Source organism: Hoplias malabaricus, chromosome X1 (assembly GCF_029633855.1).
Source record: "Hoplias malabaricus isolate fHopMal1 chromosome X1, fHopMal1.hap1, whole genome shotgun sequence".
NCBI classification, from domain to species: domain Eukaryota; kingdom Metazoa; phylum Chordata; class Actinopteri; order Characiformes; family Erythrinidae; genus Hoplias; species Hoplias malabaricus.
This window is the reverse complement of record NC_089818.1, coordinates 8,754,479-8,777,449: the sequence shown is the minus strand read 5'-3', so window position 1 is coordinate 8,777,449 and position 22,971 is coordinate 8,754,479. Positions and strand designations below refer to the sequence as shown.

Below are 22,971 nucleotides of genomic sequence, written 5' to 3'. Positions count from 1 at the left end.
ACTGAGTCAACTTAATTTGTCCCTGAGGAGACATTCACCACAGGATCAGAAAGGGTTACAAGAGAGTGCATAAACATACCGAAGAATACATGGAAAGTCTGATAAATACATATTTGTATATAGTACACAATGAAGAAATAATTTACCTGACATCATTCAAGGCAGGGAGTCCAAGACGGCACAACTGGAATTGCTCAAGCTGGGTGTGTACAATGACCTCCTTTCTTCCCTTTACCACAAAGAAAATGCAAGCCAGCATTGTTGTCTCTGATATAACAGCTCTAGTTAGCATTCTCCTCCAAGCGTGTTGAGTTGTCTATTGGCATTGTGTTAGCAGTGGATTGAAAAGAAGCATCGCTGATGCATGTGTTGCCCTCACCCTCCTGATGGCATTGCGTGTGATTGGACAGATGGAACTTAACAGTGCTAAATTTGTGGGAAGATGAGGTAAAATTGAGTTAAAAGTGAGTTATTCAGTCACTTTGAATGTAAACAAAAACAAACCAGCCACAGGGTAGCCATCATAAATCTGTCTACTGAATCTCTTTCACCTGGGTGGGAAACGGAAACAAGAAGCTGGTGGTTGTGAATCAGCTCTAGTAGGAAGTTCGCTGAGGTGATGGAGTGGAACCAAGCATGGAGAACCACAGTCGACCTCAGCGATGGCCACAGGTCCATGACCACACAACAGGAAGAGCTGCCTGAGATCAGTGGAGACTGCAGGTATGTTTTGGTGGTACTGTAAACATGTCGGATTCTTTTTGTCGCTGACATTTTCATCTTAAGGACGTGGGAAAATTGGTGAAAAATACTTAATGGCTGATCATATTGTTTTGGCCATTTATCCTACAGTTATTTTGAAATGAAGATATTAATACGTTGAATGTCCCACTTTCTTGGATGCAGTCATTTGTAATTGAGTTCTAATTTAAAACACATGAAAGGGAGATAAGACTTTGAACAATGCTTCCCTGATAACTGCCATATGTTTGTTGCCTCCATCTCCCTCAGCTGGGTTCATTCAAAACAGTCTTGAGGCTGATGTTTCCCATGAGTCCTTCCAAAAATAAATGGCTATGTGTCCTACCATGTCTATAAATCTCTGCAGCCTTTATAGACCGTAAAAGCGCCCCTTATGTTAATGAGATTATGTACCCTTTGACACAAATGTCATAGAGACCTAGCCAACAAACTGGAAGCTTGTTGTCTCAGACATTTTGGCAGATAGGCTCACGTTTTTGGATTTGACATGCAGTAAATATGTTAAGAAGCTAGAGCTGTACAACAGAACTTTCTGTGAAAATCTTGGCTAAGCAAAATTTATCTGCAGCTGTTGGTAGTGGCACCCAATGGACCTTCAGGTCTAGTCCATAAAGAGTTATATATCTGTCCTTATGGAACCATATACATATATTGCTTTTGTGCTGAAATGATAACTGTGCTGTACGTCAGGGGTATTAATGTCCAGTCCTGGAGAAAGAGGGTCCAGCACATTTAATTTCCCTGCCCAAACAAACCTAAATTAAGTCATGTGTTAATGAAGACGAGAAATCCATCAATGCTGGACACCAAACTTCCATGACTAGGGTCACTATTGTTTTGTTTTTTTGTTGTTGATGTTTTTGCTTGCATTTCTTGTTGTTGCGACACACAAGTTGATATAATTCATCAAACAATGGTCGTTAATATTTGAATATGTCACAGGTGTTGGTGATATACTGTTGTTAGCCACTATCCTACTCATCATCATCATCATCATCATTTTCTTCTCCGCTTCTCCATTTCAGGGTCGCGGTCTATCCTACTCAAACTACTTTTATTAGGTTTGAGCTGTGTAATAGCTTGGCTAAAGGGTGTTAGCTGCTGGTATACAGAAACTAAATAAGCTAAAGTTTTATTGACCCTGAAGGAATCTGCAGCATCACAGTAGTGTACACAGTGCACAACAGAAGATATAAATGAATCAGAATAAATAAGGCAGGGTTATAGAAGTGGGTTTGAAAAGTGCAAGGGCAAAGGTGTGGTAAATAAGAGCTAATGAAAGTGAGAAGGGTCAGCATTTATGAATTCTCTACATAACCCATGAAAATTGGACCATCTGGGCAATCCAAACACAGGTTTATAAAGTTTTACACCAATGGAAGGAATGCTTCATTGCAGAGATCTTGTCCTCCTCTTGTGGAAATGTTAGTTTCTAGAGAAAGTAAAAAGGAATTGTCAGTGGTTCTCTAGAAAAGACAGGGGGCGATTGAAATTTGGTCTCTAAGAAGATCTTTTAAATTCTTGTATGCTTCTTTGCAATAAAATATTCTTTAATTTAATACATTTGTAATCACACTACAGCTCCACTGCATACAACTTCAGTTTTGTCCTCTTTAAGATTCTCCCTGCATCAATTATTTTAGGTTAATTAGTCTCTTAAGTAATTGTGCCATATATTTACGATGGAGAACCAGTTTCATATATATATTGCTTTTGTTACATAGCATACATAGCAAATTCATCAGTGTTACATTAACATTATTAGTGTTAAATAACCACTGAGAGTGTTGACATGTTTACATTTTTACACTAATGGGGTTGATTTAAAACTGGTGAATTGCTGTGTAGTTATATGTACCTTTAACATATATTTGCTTAATCCCCCAAAAAAACTATTCAACTCTTTTTGGCTACTATACATAAAACAAACTTTGCTAATAATACATAAATGAAAATCAATTTGGGACATTTTTGTCAATTCGGATTTTACAAGTCTTTATTAGTTCATGTGACTGTTGTTGTAAATGATGGAAACTGCCCATAAGTATGTTACGGAAAGCCCTACTTCACATCAAAACTGTCTGAAAGCATGTCTTTACAAGGAGTTATTCCAGCCGCCATGGCAAAAACCTGGAACTTACTCGCGTAATTTTACCTGCACGTGTTTTAAGAGCAAGAACGTAATGATTTTAGACTAATGATATGATAATGGCAGCAGGTCAGCCAAGAGACTTGGAGAAACGGCTACCAGCATGGGCTAAATCAAATACACATGTCTTTATGATCGCTGATATATCGGCCAGAAGCTGTTATGGAAGTAGCAGATGCCGGGCCAGATAGCGAAAACAGGCATTCCACTGAGTCACTTACAAATCTCAATACTTTCTGAAAAACAGATGATTTCACCCATGAAGTTCCTTCCTACATACAATACTGTCACACTCGAGATCAAGTGGCTTGATCTATTGTCGACTGGTCTATAATTATTCACAGACATTTGTTTCTTTAAATGCAGCAGCGGAAAAATGGTATGAGTCACAAACAATTGTAATGCATGTGTATTTTCAGTGATGAAATACATGTAATTCACATTTTGCCGTTTATGGTAAGTCTCTGAGAACAATGTCCACTATGATCTATGTACGTATGTTTATGTATATATATAATTTTCTTTTAATCATGTGAGATGTGGTACTTTTTTGATAAGTTTGATAAAGCCGACCATGCTAAATGTTTTTGTACAATTCACACATTGATGTACACTCTCCGACATAAATGTCTGGTACAAGTGAATTATTCATTACAATGTGAAGTTTAAACTGCAAATAAATAAAAGTCTGAAATTGAAACAGCTTTTAGAATATTTATTTGACCTCAAATTCTGCAATGAAAATAAAAGGTCCTGAGATGGTCTCACCACAATGACAGAGCAAGTCACCACCACAGTGACTCTTTTTCTGAGAATGTATAGTATTTCACAACTTGTGATGCCTTTAAATTCTAAGTCTGTGCTACATTATGAACCAGTTATTCAGAATTCTGAATCTGCTCAGGGAGAAATGTCCTTGGCATGAGTTCCACAAAAATACACAAACACAGCTTTAGCATTCAGCACTTTTTCCGAAACCAAAACAAGTTTCGGATCAAACTGCCCGACTCAAATTGTAAAACCACAGTGTCTCTGGTTATGAAACACCAAGTCAAAATTCATGCCTCTGTGGCACAGCCACACAATGAATTTCTCAGGGGGCCATGTGGACCGAATAACGCCTCTGGCTGCAAACACATACTTCTGTTAAAGCAGGTCTGTTTTGCTTTAGAAGGAGGTTAATACATAGAAAATGCTTTTGATTTGGTTTACACTGAGAGCATTAGTTGACTATTTTCTAGTTTGTCCTCATGAGCTCTGCCACAGATTCACTCAAAGTTCCTCATGGTGTCAATCCTACTTCCTTCTTACTGTGCAGTAGATTAAGAAAAGTAAAAGCTTACCATAGAATTGCTTTAAGGCAAGAAATCTGATTAAGACAGCTGGAGACATTAAGATAAAGTTTCTGAATGGTGCTTTGGAATTGGTCAAGGAGGATCAAAAAGGGTCTGAAGACCTTACACAGCACTTATAGTAATATACAGCATCCAGAAAGATGCACTTCATTTTCACCTCACACACAAGCACATACCTCTATACACAACAGGAAAAAAAAGGTTTTATATTCAAAGCACATTTCAGTGCTCTGATTTGAATAAACTTTGTTCCATATACAAAGCACTGCATTCTGTTATAATTCAAGTCGTCTAAATAAGACTTATCCCAATGTTCGCGTGGGTTTCCTCCAGGTGCTCCGGTTTCCTCCCACAGTCCAAAAACACACGTTGGTAAGTGGATTGGCGACTCCAAAGTGTCTGTAGGTGTGAGTGTGTGAGTGAATGTGTGTGTGTTGCCCTGTGAAAGACTGGCGCCCCCTCCAGGGTATATTCCCACCTTGCGCCCAATGATTCCAGGTAAGCTCTGGACCCACCGCGACCCTGAACTGTATAAGCGCTTACAGATAATGAATGAATGGATGGATAAATAAGACTTATCTTAATATATTAATCGCTTTCCACAGTTTATATGATTTATAAATCAGTCAAAACTGATTTACCTTGAAAAGTCTTACCTTCTATATTACATGGAGGGAATGCAGTTTCCAGTTTTCATCACCAACATTCCGGAGACCAGCAGTGGTGGCATGATTGCATAATATTTACTAAAGAAATTATTTCTTATGTATGTTGACCTTTATAGAAATAAACATAACAATCAATTGTATTTGTAGATGTGGATTCGATTCCCACTCCGGGTGACTGTCTGTGAGGAGTTGGTGTGTTCTCCCTGTGTCTGCGTGGGTTTCCTCCGGGTGACTGTCTGTGAGGAGTGTGGTGTGTTCTCCCTGTGTCCGCGTGGGTTTCCTCCGGGTGACTGTCTGTGAGGAGTGTGGTGTGTTCTCCCTGTGTCCGCGTGGGTTTCCTCCGGGTGCTCCGGTTTCCTCCCACAGTCCAAATAAAAACACACATTGGTAGGTGGATTGGTGACTCAAAAGTAGGTGTGTGTGTGTGAGTGAATGTGTGAGTTTGTGTTGCCCTGTGAAGGACTGGTGCCCCCTCCAGGGTGTATTCCTGCCTTGCGCCCAATGATTCCAGGTAGGCTCTGGACCCACCGCGACCTTGAACTGGATAAGGGTTACAGACAATGAATGAATGAATGTATTTGTAGATTCTGAATGAAGTAGTTTTATGCTCCATGGAGCGGGTCTACCATATGCAGACAACCAAGTTTAAAATAAATTTAGTACTGTGACACATCCAGGCTACTAGTTGTCAGTATAACAGCTGTTTCAAAAAGTTGAAACACTGGGGAAAATCGCAGATGGCATCTATAAAATTATAATACTTGTTCCATTATAAGTTCATTATAAAATAATGAACTAAACTTTACCTCGGCGTCTTACACTGGGCTTCAAGCCTGTGGCCGGCAAAACAGAGCCATGGACAGTTGTTGTTTTCTCTTACATATGTTTTCTGCTTAATTTTTTGACTACACCAAATAAATCAGTTCTGGTTAATGGTTGTTTTGAAAGGAAATGAAAGAAATGAAGTGGGACTTTGACTCACTACTGAACGCAAACCAAAGACCACTTCTTGTACGGACCGTTCTAAAGTAGGATTTACTACTACACCACACGCAAATGATATGTTCACACAATTATGACAGAAGGACTCTGAGACACGTGTGTGTGTGTGTGTGTGTGTGTCTGTGTGTGTGTTGGGGGACAACTCTGGGGAACTAAAGTGAAAAACCACATAAATATGATTTCAGGTCCAGTCGGTCAGACAGAGTAATGTAAACACTGCGGCCAGCAGACTCCCCTGAGTGCCCCCCCACCGGCTCTCAGCTTACACCAGGATACAAAACAGAACAGAGAGAGAGAGAGGCGGATGGAAAAGAGAAGAGCAAGAAATATGGAGAAAGTGATGTGAGACAGTGATGGAGAAAGGGATAGAGAGAGGAGAAAGACAAAGAGTTAAAGAAAGAGAAGACAGGGAGAGAGGGAGGGAGAGAGAGGGAGATGGATGGAAAAGAGAAGAGGGAGAAATATGGAGAAAGTGGTGTGAAACAGTGATGGAGAAAGGGATAGAGAGAGGAGAAAGACAAAGAGTTAAAGAAAGAGAAGACAGAGAAAGAGAAAGACAGAAAGAGAGAGACAGAGAGAGAAAGAGAGATGGATGGAAAAGAGAAGAGGGAGAAATATGGAGACAGTGATGGAGAAAGGAATAAAGAGGAGAAAGACAAAAAGAAAGAGAAAGACAGAGAAAGAGAGAATCACAAATACAGTGAAACATGGAGAGAGAGTAGGAGAGAGGGGTTGAAGTGGATGAAGAAAAAGAAAGACTGGGGGAGGGGGTGTTGGAGAAAGAGAGTGAGACAAAACAAAAGAGAGAGATTAATGGCACAAGGTCTAATATTGTTCCATATTACAGCAGCATTTCATAGTAACAGCACATTAACCAGCAGCTCCACAGAGAGTAAATGCAGCGTAATCAAGCATGTCTTTTATAACATATTCATCTCCATTGAGGTCAATAAGTGTAATGTGTATTTATTTAAGTTGGTTTCTCCCCTCACTTAATACACTCATGTAAAATTTAGCATCAGCAAAACTCCACTGAAGAAAGGAGGAAAGTTATTTTAAGCAGAGGAAATTATGATGGCCAGTGTTAAAGGGTCAATGCAAGGTGATGCTCCAGGTGAAAAAACGCCTCCCCCGCTTGGTTTCCTGTCCTTTCCCAGCAGCCTGAACCCATCAGGACTTTCCCAACTAGTCTCTGCTGGATGTGAATTGTGGAGGTGGTGTATTTTTCTCTTTGAAGTGAGTAAACTGTCATATTTATGGATGTAGGGTCCAAAAAAAATCAAGCGTATCAACAGATAGTTCGTTCCTCTTCACTACAGTAACAGCTTCTAACCGGAGAGGGCCTGACACTAGATTTTCAAGAAAGCAGTTGTGAAGAAGCTCTGGAAGTTGAAGGTAACCTGAGCTGCTTTTCCTGCAGGGTGTAGCGTGGCTGGTGGCCATGAGGGCCATTTAACAAAGGCTAAAATAGATGCCGTGGATCAGAAACAGCAATCGAGAAAGGGCTGTTCCAACTCGACTCTACCTGTCATCACTCATACACACTGGTGGAGGTCTAAAACGAAACCACACAAACATAAATACACACACACAACCTCCATTTCCACTGAGACCCATCCTTTTGACATACACACACACACACACACACACACACAGAGAGAGAGAGAGTTCCTGACACAAAGTAATCACTCAGTCTTATTGTTGATCTTTGAATTCCTTCACAGAGACCGCCCTGACTTTGAGTTAAAGGAGCAGTGAGTCAGATTCCCCTCCAAAATATAGCAAATAATGTTTTTGAAAATGTTTCATGTTTTTATTTGCCCTGTGATGGACTGCCACCCTGTTCAGGTCGAGTCCCTGCCTTGCGCCCTGTGATTTCGGGAAGGCTTCAGGTTCACCGCGACCAGGCACTGAATAAACGTTACAGACGCAAAATTAATATTTTTATTAAGTGCAGCTCACATGAGTTGAAGAACAAAGCTGTTTTGTAGTTCCCTAAATGATCCAAATTATGCTCCACAGAGTGGATCCTGAATGTTGTTTATGTAAAGATTTCTGATGCACCCAGGCTACTAGAAGTCAGGATAACGGTTGGTGTGTAGCATGAAGGACAGTCATTACAGAAAATAGTGTATTTCTCTTTCTCTTTCAATGAATGTTACATTTTCAAACAGCCTCCTCTCAGAGAAGGGTTATGAATATTTATTTTCATTCATTCATTCATTCATTCATTCATTCTCTGTAACCCTTATCCAGGAATCATTAGGTGCCTGGAATCATTGGGTGCAAGGTGGGAACACACCCTGGAGGGGGATATTTATTTTTGTTGATTTATTTTCTGCAACATTAGTAATTTTATATTATTTTTTTATTTGTAACTTCTTTTAAATTTCCCTTTGGACCTATATGCAGGTGCTGGTCATAAATTAATTTGTTTTCATTAGTTTTCATTTATAATCATCAAATTAAAAGAAATAAACACTTGAAATATATCAATCTGTGTTTAATGAATGAGTATAATTTACAAGTTTCACTTTTTGAATGGCATTACTGAAATAAATCAACTTTGTTTTATGATATTCTAATTTTATGACCAGCACCTGTGTATGTGTGTATATATAAATAGAGAGAGAGAGAGAAAGAGAGAGAGAGAGAGAGAGAGAAAGAAAGAGAGAGAGAGAGACAGAGAAAGAGAGAGACAGAGAGAGAGAAAGAAAGAGAGAGAGAGAAAGAGAGAGAGACAGAGAGAGAGAAAGAAAGAGAGAGAGAGAAAGAAAGAGAGAGAAAGAGAGAGAGACAGAGAGAGAGAGAAAGTGAAGAGGAGGAAAGTGAGATGAAAGCCAGAAGTGAAAAAAACATCAAAAGTGAGGGAGGGAGAGAAACAGAGAAGACAGAGAGTGGACAGCACAATTATTATTAAAATAAACACAGTTCAATTTCAGACATAAAATATACAGCCGTGGTTCTAATATTTTGATCTGGAGGTGGAACCCTAACCAAGGGACGAAATATGTGCTGTTTACATTTTCAGAACTACTTTTTAGAATGTATTTTTTTTCACTATACATTTGAAATAGTTACAAACGGGATTTGAGGTTTTTAGATACAACACACTTGAAAACTGTGGGCTGTGGCACAACAAAACTGTGTTCTCTGGAGTGATGGATATGTTTAGCTAGAGTGTGTTGCATTGTTTATTGGTGGAGGAGGTTTTTAAAAGCTGCTGAAGTAAGAGGACCCCATACCTCAGGGTCTTTTTTACTACGGCTTTTCAGTGTGAAGCATGAGCCAATCATAGTGAAGTGGGCAGTCCTTGACAGAAAACGAGTGGAGAACAGAACTGGACTCAGTGGTCAGTGGATGTGAAGTTCACTCTGCTGGGTGTATGGATGTGAAGTTCATGCTTGGTTGGGTTTCTCCTGATGAGGGTCTGGAATTAGGATTTCTGGGGATTGGGTTGTTGTTTGTTTGAGGGAAACCTGGATGGATCGAATGCTGAACTGACTGGACTCTGTTTTTTTCTGGATGACTTTCTTGCATTATGTTGGCTGAGTAGATTGCTGAGTGTCCAAGGAATTGTGTACCTTCAGCTGAAAAGCAGTGGGTAAGTTCTCTCGGCTTAGATTGTGTCCAGTGTAAAAATGAATAAGATGAACATCTTAAAAACCTGATTATTTTCACTTCACATAGTTAATCACTGGGCTACCTTAAAAACCGACTGAGCAAAAGGTACATATTCCTCTACTGAAAATGCATGATTAGTCCTTGGAAGATTATTTAAATCTAATTTTAAGGCAAGAACTTTTTCACATTTTTTTCATTTTAAAGCAAAACTATGTAGTTTTCTTTTACCTTGAACTTCAGCTTCAAAAATCAGCTTCAAAATCATATACCGTTACTGAGCTGTAATAGGGAGAAGAGAGCCTCTGCCATTGCTACTCCAGGTTAGCACTGCAGAAACTGCACTATGTAACTTTTGGAAGAGGGTAATTACATCACTGAAAACACTGACATTGTGGTGGTGTGTTGCAGTAACACACTGTGGTCTTTCTCTTGGTGTGTGTTAATGGGTGTTGTGCAGATTGATCAGACACAGCAGTGCTGCTGGAGTTTTTAATGCCCTGAGTCTGGACTTGGAATAATCTAACAACTAAATATAACCAGCCAACAGCATCCTGTGGGCGGTTTCCTGTGTCCACTGATGAAGGACTAGAGTTACATTCTCTGACTTTATATCTACAAGGTGGACCAATGAGGGAGGACTGTCTAACAGAGTGGACACTGAGTGAGCACAAGGATAAAAACTCCAAGCCGCACTGCTGTGTCTGATCCACTTGTACCAGCAAGGGACACTCTAATACACCACTACAGATAGACAACAGTGTGTTATTGTGAAAGTACAACGTGCACCTCTAAGATTAATATAGAAACAAGGAGGTCATTTTATGATATAGTATGCCATGTGTTTAGGAGTGCCAGTATTTCTTGCACATGACTGTAAATGTGTCCCACAGTGTTGCAGTTGTCAATGGCTCCGTGAGGTTCGTGTCCAGCCACTGTGCACCATGCGCGCTCCACCATGCTTATTTGTGCTCTCCTTGGTTCTGTGGGAGGTGGGCTGGAGCGGCGCGTGCCCTGCATCCTGCGCGTGCTATGTACCCACAGAGGTCCACTGCACCTTCCGCTACCTGAGCGCCATGCCCACTGACATCCAGCCCGCCGCACAGAGGATTAACTTGGGGTGAGAACGCATGACACCGTCTAATGTAACAAAGGGTTAGCAAAGGGTTAGTCCTAACAGCTGGCTGAGTGTACTATGGCTGGTTTGTGCTGGATGCCTGCATTTCGTTGTGACTGACAAGTTTCTCTGGCCAATCAGCAGGCTGCAATGTTTACACATCACAGTTTAGTCCCTACCCTGCTTGTTTGAGCCACATAGGAGCAGGTACCAAAAAAGTACCCAGTTCCAGGGGCAGACAGCAAACTTGCCAAATGGAAAAGCTAAAAATCCAAGTAGAATCAAGCAGACTAGAGCAGCATATATGACCAAAGTTTGTGGACACCAGGGTTTTAATGGTTCTTGTAAAATGAATGTGGATGTAGAACGGTTAGTAGTTTCGGTTAGCATTCAGACACATGGTCAGTGAAGTCAGGTATTGATGATGGAGGATTAGTTCTGAATCACAGACCCCACTAGAACTCATACCAAACATTTCAGAGAACACTCTTACACAGCCCAGTGCTGGGGGCTTTAAACTCTTCTGATATTTAGCCTGGGGTATAATGACCTTAGGGAAGTGTGCAGTTGCTCCGGAGCATTATATTTCATGTCATGATTTTCTATGGAGATTATACAAACTCTGTATACACAGTTAAATGCCACAATGTGTGGCCACAATGGATGCACTTTAAAATGAGCTGAATTCAGTAAATACAGGAGACGCCCACAAACACTTACAGTATATGGTACTTGAGATGCCTTAGGGTGTAAGATCTTTGCTTACAGTTATTAAAGCAACAATAGGTAGTATTTTTACCTTAAAAAGTCAGCTTCAAAATGTCTTAATGGACATGTAGTAGGGAGAATAGAGCCTCTGCTTTTGCTGCCCAGGGGATCAGCACTGCAGTTTCTAACGTTTAGAGGAGGGTAGAAAAGCACCCCCACCCTCCCCTGTCTCTCCCTGTAACTGTAGGGGAGAAAACATCAAATCTTACCTAGTGTTCCTTTAAAGTGGTTCTGCATATTATTGTCAAACAAGTGTGATAGAAAATAATACGGTCACTAGTTATTAGTAAGTATGATGTGTAAATACTCAAGTTATTTAAGGTTATGTATAAGTCTTTTTTGATATTCCCTGTGCTCCAGGTACAATAGCCTAACAGTCCTAAGAGAACATGATCTGTCGGAGCTGACAAACGTGGAGTTATTGATGCTGCACAGTAACATCATCCAGAATATTGAAGACAGGGCCTTTCTCAACCTCAAAGCTCTGCAGGTGAAGAACATCATTTGTTTAATTTTCCTACGCATTGTACACTGCTTATAGAAGATTACATATATTTCATTAATTAAATAAGTTTAGATTCAAAGAACACAGTTCCAGAGACCTGGAGGTTGTGGGTTCGAGTCCCGCTCCGGGTAACTGTCTGTGAGGAGTGTGAGTGTGGTGTGTTCTCCCTGTGTCTGCGTGGGTTTCCTCCGGGTGACTGTCTGTGAGGAGTGTGGTGTGTTCTCTCTGTGTCTGCGTGGGTTTCCTCCGGGTGACTGTCTGTGAGGAGTGTGGTGTGTTCTCTCTGTGTCTGCGTGGGTTTCCTCCGGGTGACTGTCTGAACTGGATAAGGGTTACAGAAAATGGATGGATGGATGGATAGATTCAAAGGGTTTTGACAAGCCAGTTAAATATAAACAGTTATATATATATATAATTGTTTGGTAGATCATGAAATGTGAAATAATTAATTGCTGCCATATGGCTAAGATGTGCAGAAAACCATTAATATAGTATTTACCTGAATTGCAACCCTTCTAATATGGCTATAAATTAGACTCCCACTTCAAACATGTTGGACTGATTGTTTCTTGATGATTTCATTCTTACAGGTGCTAAAGATGAGTTACAACAGTGTGAAAGAGCTACGAAAGGGCACATTTCAAGGCCTCGACAATATACTACGTCTCCATCTGGACCATAATCGCATTGAATTCATCCATCCAGAAGCTTTCTATGGTCTGACCTCTCTACAGTTAGTTCATCTCGAGGGAAACCTGCTCCAACAACTTCACCCGGACACCTTTGTAACTCTGAGACACAGCCAGATCTTCAAAATATCTTCCATCAAGACTATTTATCTGTCTGATAATGCATTGACCAATCTACCAGCTACTCTGTTCTCTGGCTGCTACCAGCTTGAGAATCTCTTTCTTAATGGAAACCCATGGTCATGTGACTGTCAGATGGACTGGTTTGACATTTGGATGAAACAGAATCCAGGTATGGGCAATTGGGAACAGTTCCAGTCACTTTGTTCCAACCACATTTTCTTTCACCCCACATTATTCATAAACACAGAATGCTAATATGTATTGAATATTTATATTGTGTTATTTTTTAAGACAAAATCTGGAATGTTCATTTAGTGCTCATGAAATATCATGTAATTTCTCACTGTATTTACAGGTGTCCTGAAATGCAAAAGAGACAGAAAGTTTGCTGGAGAACAGCTCTGCCCCATCTGTCAGTCCCCAGTTACCTCCAGAGGCAGAAATCTATTTCATCTAGGAAGTGCTGCCTACAGTTGTTCTAAGCCCTGGATTCACCCTCGGTTGAAACAGAGGAATATCACTATAGATGAAGGCAGCTACACTCCGGTTTTCCCTAATGATTTTATTGCTCCAATTGGGATGATGGAAATGAACATTACAGACCAGTTCCACAATGATGCCAACATAGCCTGTGTAGTGCAGAGACCAGGAGGGCTGGACAACTTGAATCTAACTCATGGAGTCAAGGGTGAAGGTGTTACAACACTCACTGCCACTGTGGCCACATCCCTTGTGTGTAACGTTGACTATGAGCACATACGTCAGCTTTGGAGCATTTTGGCCACTTACAGTGATTCTCCAATGACACTTGAGAGGGGACTTCTCTTGACCATGCCCCCAGATATGATCTACAAATACAAACAAGCAAGGCCAGCCAGTGATGAAATCTTTACAGCAATCCAGGCGGATATTAAGGCCAATCCTGCCTGGCTAATGCAAGGGGTCATTAGTTTGCAGCTGGACCGCACCACAACCACATACTCAACTCTCCATATCAAATATTTATCCAATGTTGAAATGAATATTGAGAGCAATAAGGTAAAAAGAGATCGGTACAGCTGGACTATGATTAAACGGGACAACCAGACTAAGACCGAATTTACAGTACTTTCCGGTAGTGTGGCTGAGCTCAACTGCCAAACCCAAGGTGATCCTAAACCCTCCATAGAGTGGATATTTCCAGATGGAATGAAGGTACGAGCACCATATATAAGTGAGGACCGGAGGATGGCAATTGCAGACGATGGGAAGCTTATTTTAAGAGCAGTGGACGGCTCTGAAGCTGGCATTTATCGTTGCATTGCCACAAACTATCTGGACGCAGATGTCCTTTCATTCAGGATAACAGTGTTGTCTCCAGATGTTGAGGAGGAAGAAATCAATGGGGTGCAGCTCTCAAAATCAGTGGGTGAGAGCTTAATTCTTGATTGTGAAACAACAGGTAACACACAAGCTTCTGTCCACTGGATACTACCAGACAATACAGTTATCGACAGGTCCTATGGAAAGAAAAAGATCTACCAAAATGGCACCTTGGGAATATATGGACTGACAGAAAGGGACAGGGGATTCTACAGATGTGTAGCTGCTAATGATCTCGGGGTTGATTTATTAACCTCGTTGGTGACCATATCAAATAATGGCTCACAAAGTATAGGACTGGAGGTTATAGAAGGTTCAGGTGAAGATGTTCAGCCAAGTGTAGACCACAGAGAAGATCTTTCCAGGGTTAGCCAGGAGTCAAAGATGATTACCTCAGATCGACCATTTCCTAGGCACGGGCATTCGCGTCGCAGGGTAATCACAAATCGACGAGGGGGTAGCAGACGTACTGGTTGGGGCAGAAGGGTATTTGACAACACCTCCAGGAAAGTAGATCCAACAAAACTGGCAGACTTTATCAAGAGATCTCAAAACAAGAAGCAAGGAACAAGCACGGTGAATCCTGCTGAGGAATCAGAGACTGTTGATGGAGAGATAGGTTCAGGCAATGGAGAGGTTGAAGGTGATATTTTCACTCCAAGTCAAGACATAACAATTATAGAAAGTTCAGAAAATAATTATGAGGGTCTTGTGACCACAGATGTCCCACGTAAGAACAATGAGGACAGTGCTGCTACAATCACAGATCTGAACAATTTTATGACAACAGCAGGGAATGTCAAGGCAATGACAACAGAGTCGTACACTTACACAGATGCCAGCCCAATGCAGGCAAGTGTCACCCTTCAAAATTATGAAATTCAAAGAGATGAGACAACGCCCTATATGGATTATATGGTTCCTTCTAGCAACAGCAAATACTACAGTCCTGAAATAAGTACAATCCAACCTTTACAACCAGTTACTTTAAGATTTACAGTTACTGACAACATGGATGAAATGGAACTACAATTTTCTGGGGATGTGCCAGAGACTGCAACTGAACAATTGTCAAATCTTAATACACAGACGCCTAACATGACACCCATGATGGAGCAGTCAACCCTAAAGATGAACCCTGTGGTCCACACATCCACAGACAGTGACAGCCAGACAACTTTTACAGCAGTCACAACAACAGAAAGGGAGCAGGATGAGATCACATTTCATACCACTCAAAAAATCAAGTCTCCTCGACTCCCTCCTGGTTCCACCATTATCTCTCACCAGCAGATCCATATCATTCCTCCCAATAAAAAGTGGCTAGGAAGGAGACGCAACTTTCCAAACAGACGCAGGATTATCCGGCCAAACAAAATCACAGACATACAGTCCTACCTGGATAAATTCAGAAAGCCATCTGTAAAGCATCAGGGCAATGCTACGGTTCCATACACAGTCGAGCTGACCACAGAATCAAAAACATCAGATAAACCAACTATAGCCAACCCAACAGCCAGTACCTCTTTTAAAGAGACAAAGACATTATTTACAACAGCTGGAAGTCCTATACTTGTTACCTCCCAAAAGATGTATACTAAACCTAATTCATTTAAAGCTGAAACTCAGTTACAACCTAATGCCACCAGTAAATATGTTACCTCTACATATGCCCCTAAGCAAAAGCCAAGACAAGATCCTATGAAAGTTTCAACCACTATGACAGCAGCATCCACAAACATGAAATCTTCCAAAGTCATACGCGGTAAAATACCATGGCACAGACTGTTTGGGGGCAAAGGAAGTCAACAGGAAATTCTTAACAAACTCAAAAAACCAGTTAAACCATCCACTACAAAACAGAGCACAACATCAGTTAGATCTATGACCACAACTTTACCATCTATGGTGACGACTACTTTGCCAACTGTGGGCTCAATAGTAGCACCCGTGACTTCCTCTCCTCAGAATCAAGATCATTCTGAGTCATCTTCTGATGACTTATCAGGGTCTTCGTCCTTCACAGAATCACAGACTTATAAAGTGATCCTTTCATTTACAACTACCAGTCCATCTAGCAATCCACATACAACAGATGTTCTACACACGCCGGCAATTACACCTACATACGGATCCAAGTTATCCACAGCTACAGAGTCCAAAATTACTCCAATTCTCCCAGCACCACCAACCACTAGATCTATGTCCAAGGAAGACACCTTGGAGTCCTCTGGGTCTGACCTCAAGGAGTCTGGAGGGGTTTTTGGCAGAAATTCAAGGTTTCGGAAGCCAGGTTTCCACAGGCGACGATTCAGAGGAAGACGGCCCATAAAGAAAACAACCACACATGCACCACATACTAAATTTACTACAGTGGAAACCACATCTCTAGCACAACAAACAGAGTCAGGAGTCCAAAGAACCTTGTATACACCTGCTGGAGAGGCCAGGGAGTCATCAGTATCCAAACCATCTGTCAGTAAGTCTAGTAAAAAGATTGAAGAGAGGGGAAACCTAGCCAAAACCACAGTTGTGCCAAAAACAACCACTGAATCTAGAGTAACCCAGGCAACATCCTATAAGACTACTAATACACCAAGGCCATACACCACACCACAGTCCCAAATCCAAAGTAACAAACGAAAAGGAGGTGAAAAATATCAGACACAGAGACCCACAACCAGAAGAGTAAAGACAAAGGTCTCAGTCAATAAACATCGGGACCATCTCAAAAAACCAAGACCAACAGCTTCACCTGAAAAAGACAAGGAGAGAGCTAAGGATAAGATGAGTACCACAAGAGCAATAACTTTTGATACAGTAACTGTACTCACAGCAGAAGAAGGCTACAAGAGCAATTCATTTCCATACAACAAGGACATTGCCAACAGTCTTGCAAACACATACGATCACACTACAGGATATGACTATACATCATCAAATGCCATAGGTTTTGAGTCAACCACAAAGGATATGACCTCCAAGCCGAGAATACTTGGGGGAAATGCAGCCAGTCTCACAGTTGATTCAAATGCTGATGCTTTCCTTCCTTGTGAGGCTACAGGCAACCCTGAACCTACCATCAGCTGGAAACGACTTTCGTCAAGCACAGGTACATTTATACTGTATTTGCTATAAGGGATTAAACTAAGACTTATATACAAATAATTAAAGGGTTGCATTTTTACTTTTGACAATTACAGCTTCAAAATTGTGTTGTTTCACTGACCTGTAACAGGGAGAATAGAGCCCAAGAGCAAAAATAACAAAATAAAAACAAAAATAAAAAATTACCTAGTGTTTCTAAATTGGTATTATTTTCTGTGAATCTGATTTCACATCTTTACATTTATAATTTATTCATTTCAGTAGTTTGGTAAACTGACATTTTATTTGTTGTTTTTACATATTTTACATCGTTTTTCTGTGTCTGTCTTCATTTCAGGCAATACGTTGACCATTCAAGGTAAAATGGGTAAATTTGAGGTTTTCAGAAATGGAACTCTGTTGATCCAGAATGCCAACGTCAAAGACCGTGGACAGTACCTCTGTCTGGCTGAGAACAATTACGGCTCTGACAAGCTACTGCTCATGTTGTCAGTGCTGGCCTATCCTTCGAGGATATTGGAGCCAAAAGTGCGAGAATTTAAGGTCCATGCCAGTGAAACAGTTGAGATCAAATGCAAAGCAGAGGGCAGACCAGCGCCTGTGGTATCATGGATTCTACCAAACCGAACTCAAGTTAGGGGTCAGAACAATGATCGAGGCAGAGTTCAAGTTACAACAGAGGGTACTCTTGTTATCCAGCAGGTAAAAGTTAATGACAGAGGACACTACAAGTGCATTGCTAGTAATCCAGCTGGGGCAGATACAGCTACAGTGCGTCTGCAAGTGGTAGCAGCACCACCAGGTATCTTGGAGGAGAAAAGGCAGCTGATACGGACTGATGCTGGCCATGGTGTTTGGATTCACTGCACTGCCCAAGGAGACCCTCAGCCCACTGTACACTGGGTCATGTTTGATGGGACAATTATAAAAGCCCCTTATGCTAACTACCGTGTTTCTGCGTTTCCTAATGGTACATTTCACATGAAAAATCCGGAAATCTCTGACAGTGGCAAATATGAATGCATCGCTACAAGTTCCACAGGGTCAGAGCGGCGGGTGGTCACTTTATCTGTTGAGAAATCAGAGACTGCCCCTCAGATAACTGAGATATCAGACCGGAAAACAGAGCTGGAGTATGGAAGTCAACTTCAGCTGAACTGCTCTGCAACTGGAAATCCCAAACCTAGAATTATTTGGAGGCTTCCTTCAAAAGCCCTTGTGGATCAGTGGCACAGGTGAAAAAGAAAATTAATTCATATATATGTATATATATGTCCACCTCCACTGACCATACAGGAGCACTTTGCAATTACAGACTGATGTGTATATATACTTATGCCCTTTTCACCTTGCAATTCAAAGGTCAGGATGCCCACAGAGCAGGTACGATTTGGGTGGTAGATCATCATCTGCGCTACAGTCATACTGACATTGTGGTGGTGTGTGCTAATATGTGTTGTGCTGATATGAGTGGATCAGACACAGCAGTGCTGCTGGAGTTTTAAAACCCCTGAGAATTGTGGCCTGGCCTGTGTCCAGTAATGAAAGGCTAGAGGACGACTAACAAAAATTGCTTAATTCTCTCTGGTTTTACATCTACAACATGGACCAACGAGGTAGGTGTGTCGAACAGAGTGGACAGTGAGTGCTGAAAAACTCTAAAAGCACTGCTGTGTTTGATCCACTTGTACCACCAGAATCATGTGATTGAGAATGATCCACTTCTCAAATCACACCTGCTCTGTGGGAGTACTGTAAGGGTCCTGACATTTGAAGAACAGGGTGAAATGGGGATAAGAATGTATTCAAAGCAACAGATGAGCTACAGTCTGCAACTGTAGAACTACAAAGTGTTCCTGTGTGGTCAGTGGAGCTGATGCAATGGACAGTGAGTGTAGATAAAAGGTAAGTATTCCTAATCTAGTGAGCGGTCAGTGTTTATGAGTGTATCCATAGACTGCATTATAACATTTTGAAAGGATTTTACAAAGATGTTAGTGTTTGTGTGTGTGTGTGTTTTAATAGATCATCTCAGGCCAAAGACATGTCTGAAGTAAACATTGAACTCTATCTACTATATATTAACCACAGCTGCATTTTAGCTAAAATATGCAACACAAATGCCTTGTTTTCTCTTTTATTCCGTAAGCTTTTCCCCTCTTTAAAATCTCAAAACAAGCCCCAGCTTGCAGTGAAGTGTCTTTAATTCAGTTGTAGATGCATCAGCTAATCTCCCAGTCTTTTATTAATTAACTCTAGCACATAGTTGGCAAAAGCTTACGGAAAGCATGAGGATGGAATAGCTGTTGGACATTTATCAAAATAACAAAGACATGGGAGAAAGCATCTACACAGGATTGTTTTGGGCAATTGTCTTGTAATGAGAACCAAGATTTGGAAAATGGATGCTGACACTGAATGTGGTTTTCAATGTTGTATAAATATTTGGAAGCTTGCCATCGGTGCAAGCCTCAAATTTGAAAAACCGGTTCCTCCTTGTGACTTTTCAAAGTTTTTTCACGGCAAAAACATGAGATATGTTTAATAAGAAGCTGAAAGATTTGTTTCGGTTAGTTGTCACTGTAACAAATGTGTCTGGATACTGTTGTCAGTACACAATATAATTTTACCAAACTAATGAGTCATTTATTTTGTTTCAGAATGAGCAGCCGGATCCAAGTGCTGAAGAATGGGACGCTGATTGTTGACTCAGTTAGTGAGAAGGATGCTGGGGACTACCTTTGCGTTGCTCGCAGCAGGTTTGGAGATGATCTACAGCTGATGAAGGTCTCTGTGTCCATGAAGCCAGCCAAAATTGAACCCAAGGTTGTTGGCAAGACGCAGGTCCCCTATGGCAAAGACCTAAAGGTAGACTGCAAGGCCTCTGGTGCCCCCATACCAGAGATTTCTTGGGGGTTACCAGACGGTACCTTGGTGAACAGTGCCCTTCAATCAGACAGCACCAGAGGAGGTCGCACCAGACGTTACATCTTGTTTGACAATGGAACGCTTTTCCTGAACCAGGTGGGGATGGATGAAGAAGGGGATTACACCTGCTATGCAGAGAACACGGTGGGCAAAGATGAAATGCATGTCCACATCACAGTGGTAACTGCAGCCCCTCGGATCCGTCCTCCAAAGCTCACCTACGCCAAAGTAAAGCCAGGAGGGAATATCCGCTTTGACTGTGAAGCCGTAGGAGAACCCAAACCAAAGATCTTGTGGATGCTACCATCCAGTGACATGATTGCTGCATCAAACGAACGGTACTTGATGCATGTCAATGGATCTCTTGATATCCGTGAGGTTAAGTTATCAGATGCTGGAGAGTACATCTGCGTTGCTCGCAATACAGCAGGAGATGAAAGCAAATTGTACAAGCTAGACATTAATGGCAATCCACCAGTCATCAATGGCTTTTACCAGAACAGAACAGTAGTGAAAGATACGGCAGCAAAGTATTCTAGGAAGCTAATAGACTGCAAGGCCAAAGGGGATCCACCTCCAAAGATTACTTGGATAATGCCAGACAACATCTTTCTCTCAGCTCCTTACTATGGGAGCAGGATTAACGTCCACTACAACGGGACTCTGGAAATACGTAATGTTAGACCAACAGACACAGCAGAGTTTATCTGCATGGCACAGAATGATGGTGGTGAAGCTGTCATGGTGGTACAACTGGAGGTCACCAGCCAGCTCATGAGACCCATTTTCAAAAACCCTTTTAATGAAAGGATAAGGACACAGCTGGGTAAAACTACAGTACTTAACTGTTCTGCTGATGGCCAGCCACCTCCAGATATCATCTGGACTTTGCCTAATGGTACTCAGGTCACTGCAGGGCCAAACCGGGGTTCTCATCAGTACCTGAGCAAAGATGGCACCCTTGTCATCTATAACCCGAGCAAAGAAGACACCGGCAGGTATCGTTGTGCCGCCAAGAACAAGGTTGGCTACATTGAGAAGATAATTGTCTTGGAAGTTGGACAAAAGCCATACATCCTTACACGGCCAAGAGGGATTATCCGCAGTATGTCTGGGGAACCTTTGTTTCTTCACTGTCTTGCTGATGGAAGCCCTCGTCCCACCATCATTTGGACAGTTCCTGGGGGTTATATCCTGAGCCATCCTCAATCAGCTGGTCGATACCATCTAATGGACAATGGCACCCTGGTCATTCACCAGACCAAGGTGCACGATCGTGGGAATTATGTGTGTCGGGCAAAGAATGAGGCAGGTGAGGCTGTGCTCACTGTACCTGTGGTCATCATTGCATATCCACCTCGCATCACTAATGGACCCCCAGCAGGTGTCAGGACAATGACAGGTAGTCCTGTACAGCTTAACTGCATTGCTACTGGAGTACCAAAACCAGAAATCTCCTGGGAGTTGCCCGATCGATCGGTTCTCTCTACAGCTGGGAAAGGACGTCCCACAGGCAGTGAGCTACTTCACCCACAGGGCACTCTCATCATTCAGAGGCCCACAGTAGCAGATTCTGGACTCTACAAGTGTCTAGCAAGTAATTACCTTGGCACAGACACAAGAATCACCTATATGAGGGTCATTTGAAGAGCCGAAAATCTGGAAAACCTAAGATGCCAATGTTACATTGGGCTCTCCTGATATTTTCCAGGGTGCTAACTCCAAAGGGATTGGAATTGAAAAGGGAGCAAATAGACATTGCATAGATTGCACCACAGATTTGTAAAAAGTCCAGAGCCCTGTTCTAGACTTATATACATGCAAAGCCTTAGCCTCAGAATGTATTGTAGAAGGTACAGTTTTTGTAAACTAGAGTGTAAGACAGAGTGCACTGCTTTGATTGCTTGATTGCTGCCCAAAATTGCCTCAGTATATTTCAGATCATATATTGCAATAAGATTCATTTATAGCATCTATTTCAAGAGTTGTACTATATTTAAAAGTCTTCTTTTTTAACATGGAATTAATATATTTTGATAGGGGATGGTTTACATTCATTGTTGATCTGGCCAGATAATTCAGGCTAACATGGATATAATATTGACTTTTGCCTTTGTCAATTTCTTCATAAATACTTTCTAGATGTAAATGTTGTATATTTATTGTATATGACTTTCACATTTCAAGCCTAATACAAGTGTTTCCTCAAAAGGCTAAATAAAACAGTGCCTATATTTCATATTATAGTTCAGGCATTTGCATGTTTATCACACAAGTTTGAGTAAGTGGGGTGGGGGTTTAATTGGCAGGGAATGTGATAAGTTTATAAGTTGAATGTTACAGGTCATGAAATATGACAGAAGACAAATGTACAAATCAAACTTAACAGAATATTCTTTCATGTTTATTACATAGAGGAAATACATCTGAAAATTCTAAGATGGTTGATCATCTCTAAATGATGTTTGTATTGAACTTCCACAGTTGCATGGATTAAAAATTGAGCTTGTATATTTTATCAGAAGTGTAAGATAGGTCCTTAAACTACAGTTCTTTTCTAAATGCTGTGTTCCCAGTCATGATGTCGCTGTAACATGTTACAAACCTAATGTTCTTGTTCCATGAACAGTGTTAATGCTTCTAAATCTCTGCACCCACTATGACACTATGTCTGAGTCTCAGACTCCTTACTTATGAATACATATTAAGCCATGGTTATGAAACTCAGATTAAATGTTATAGCCAAACAGTTATAGGCCAAAAATTTGTTAACTGGGAAAAATTGGAGTAGTGACATGCAGCTGTTTGTTCACT

At 41.2% G+C, this 22,971-nt stretch overlaps 1 protein-coding gene across 1 annotated transcript; it reads left to right on the top strand.

The window, feature by feature from the left end:
• Positions 1-619: 619 nt before the first annotated feature.
• On the top strand, positions 620-22,068 carry igsf10 (immunoglobulin superfamily, member 10). The gene is made up of 7 exons (XM_066652924.1): positions 620-723; positions 10,459-10,677; positions 11,803-11,932; positions 12,538-12,928; positions 13,115-17,233; positions 17,567-18,464; positions 19,890-22,068. Exons 1-7 carry the CDS (start codon positions 620-622, stop codon positions 21,802-21,804), a joined length of 7,776 nt encoding a protein of 2,591 aa, XP_066509021.1. The 3' UTR covers positions 21,805-22,068.
• Positions 22,069-22,971: the final 903 nt, after the last annotated feature.

Bases quoted from the DNA above. Each gene is read 5' to 3' on its own strand.
- igsf10 (XM_066652924.1), top strand. From the start codon at position 620: ATGGAGTGGAACCAAGCATGGAGAACCACAGTCGACCTCAGCGATGGC. The intron at 10,678-11,802 runs GTGAGAACGCAT...CCTGTGCTCCAG, and splicing joins GCACAGAGGATTAACTTGGG to GTACAATAGCCTAACAGTCC. The intron at 18,465-19,889 runs GTGAAAAAGAAA...ATTTTGTTTCAG, and splicing joins CTTGTGGATCAGTGGCACAG to AATGAGCAGCCGGATCCAAG.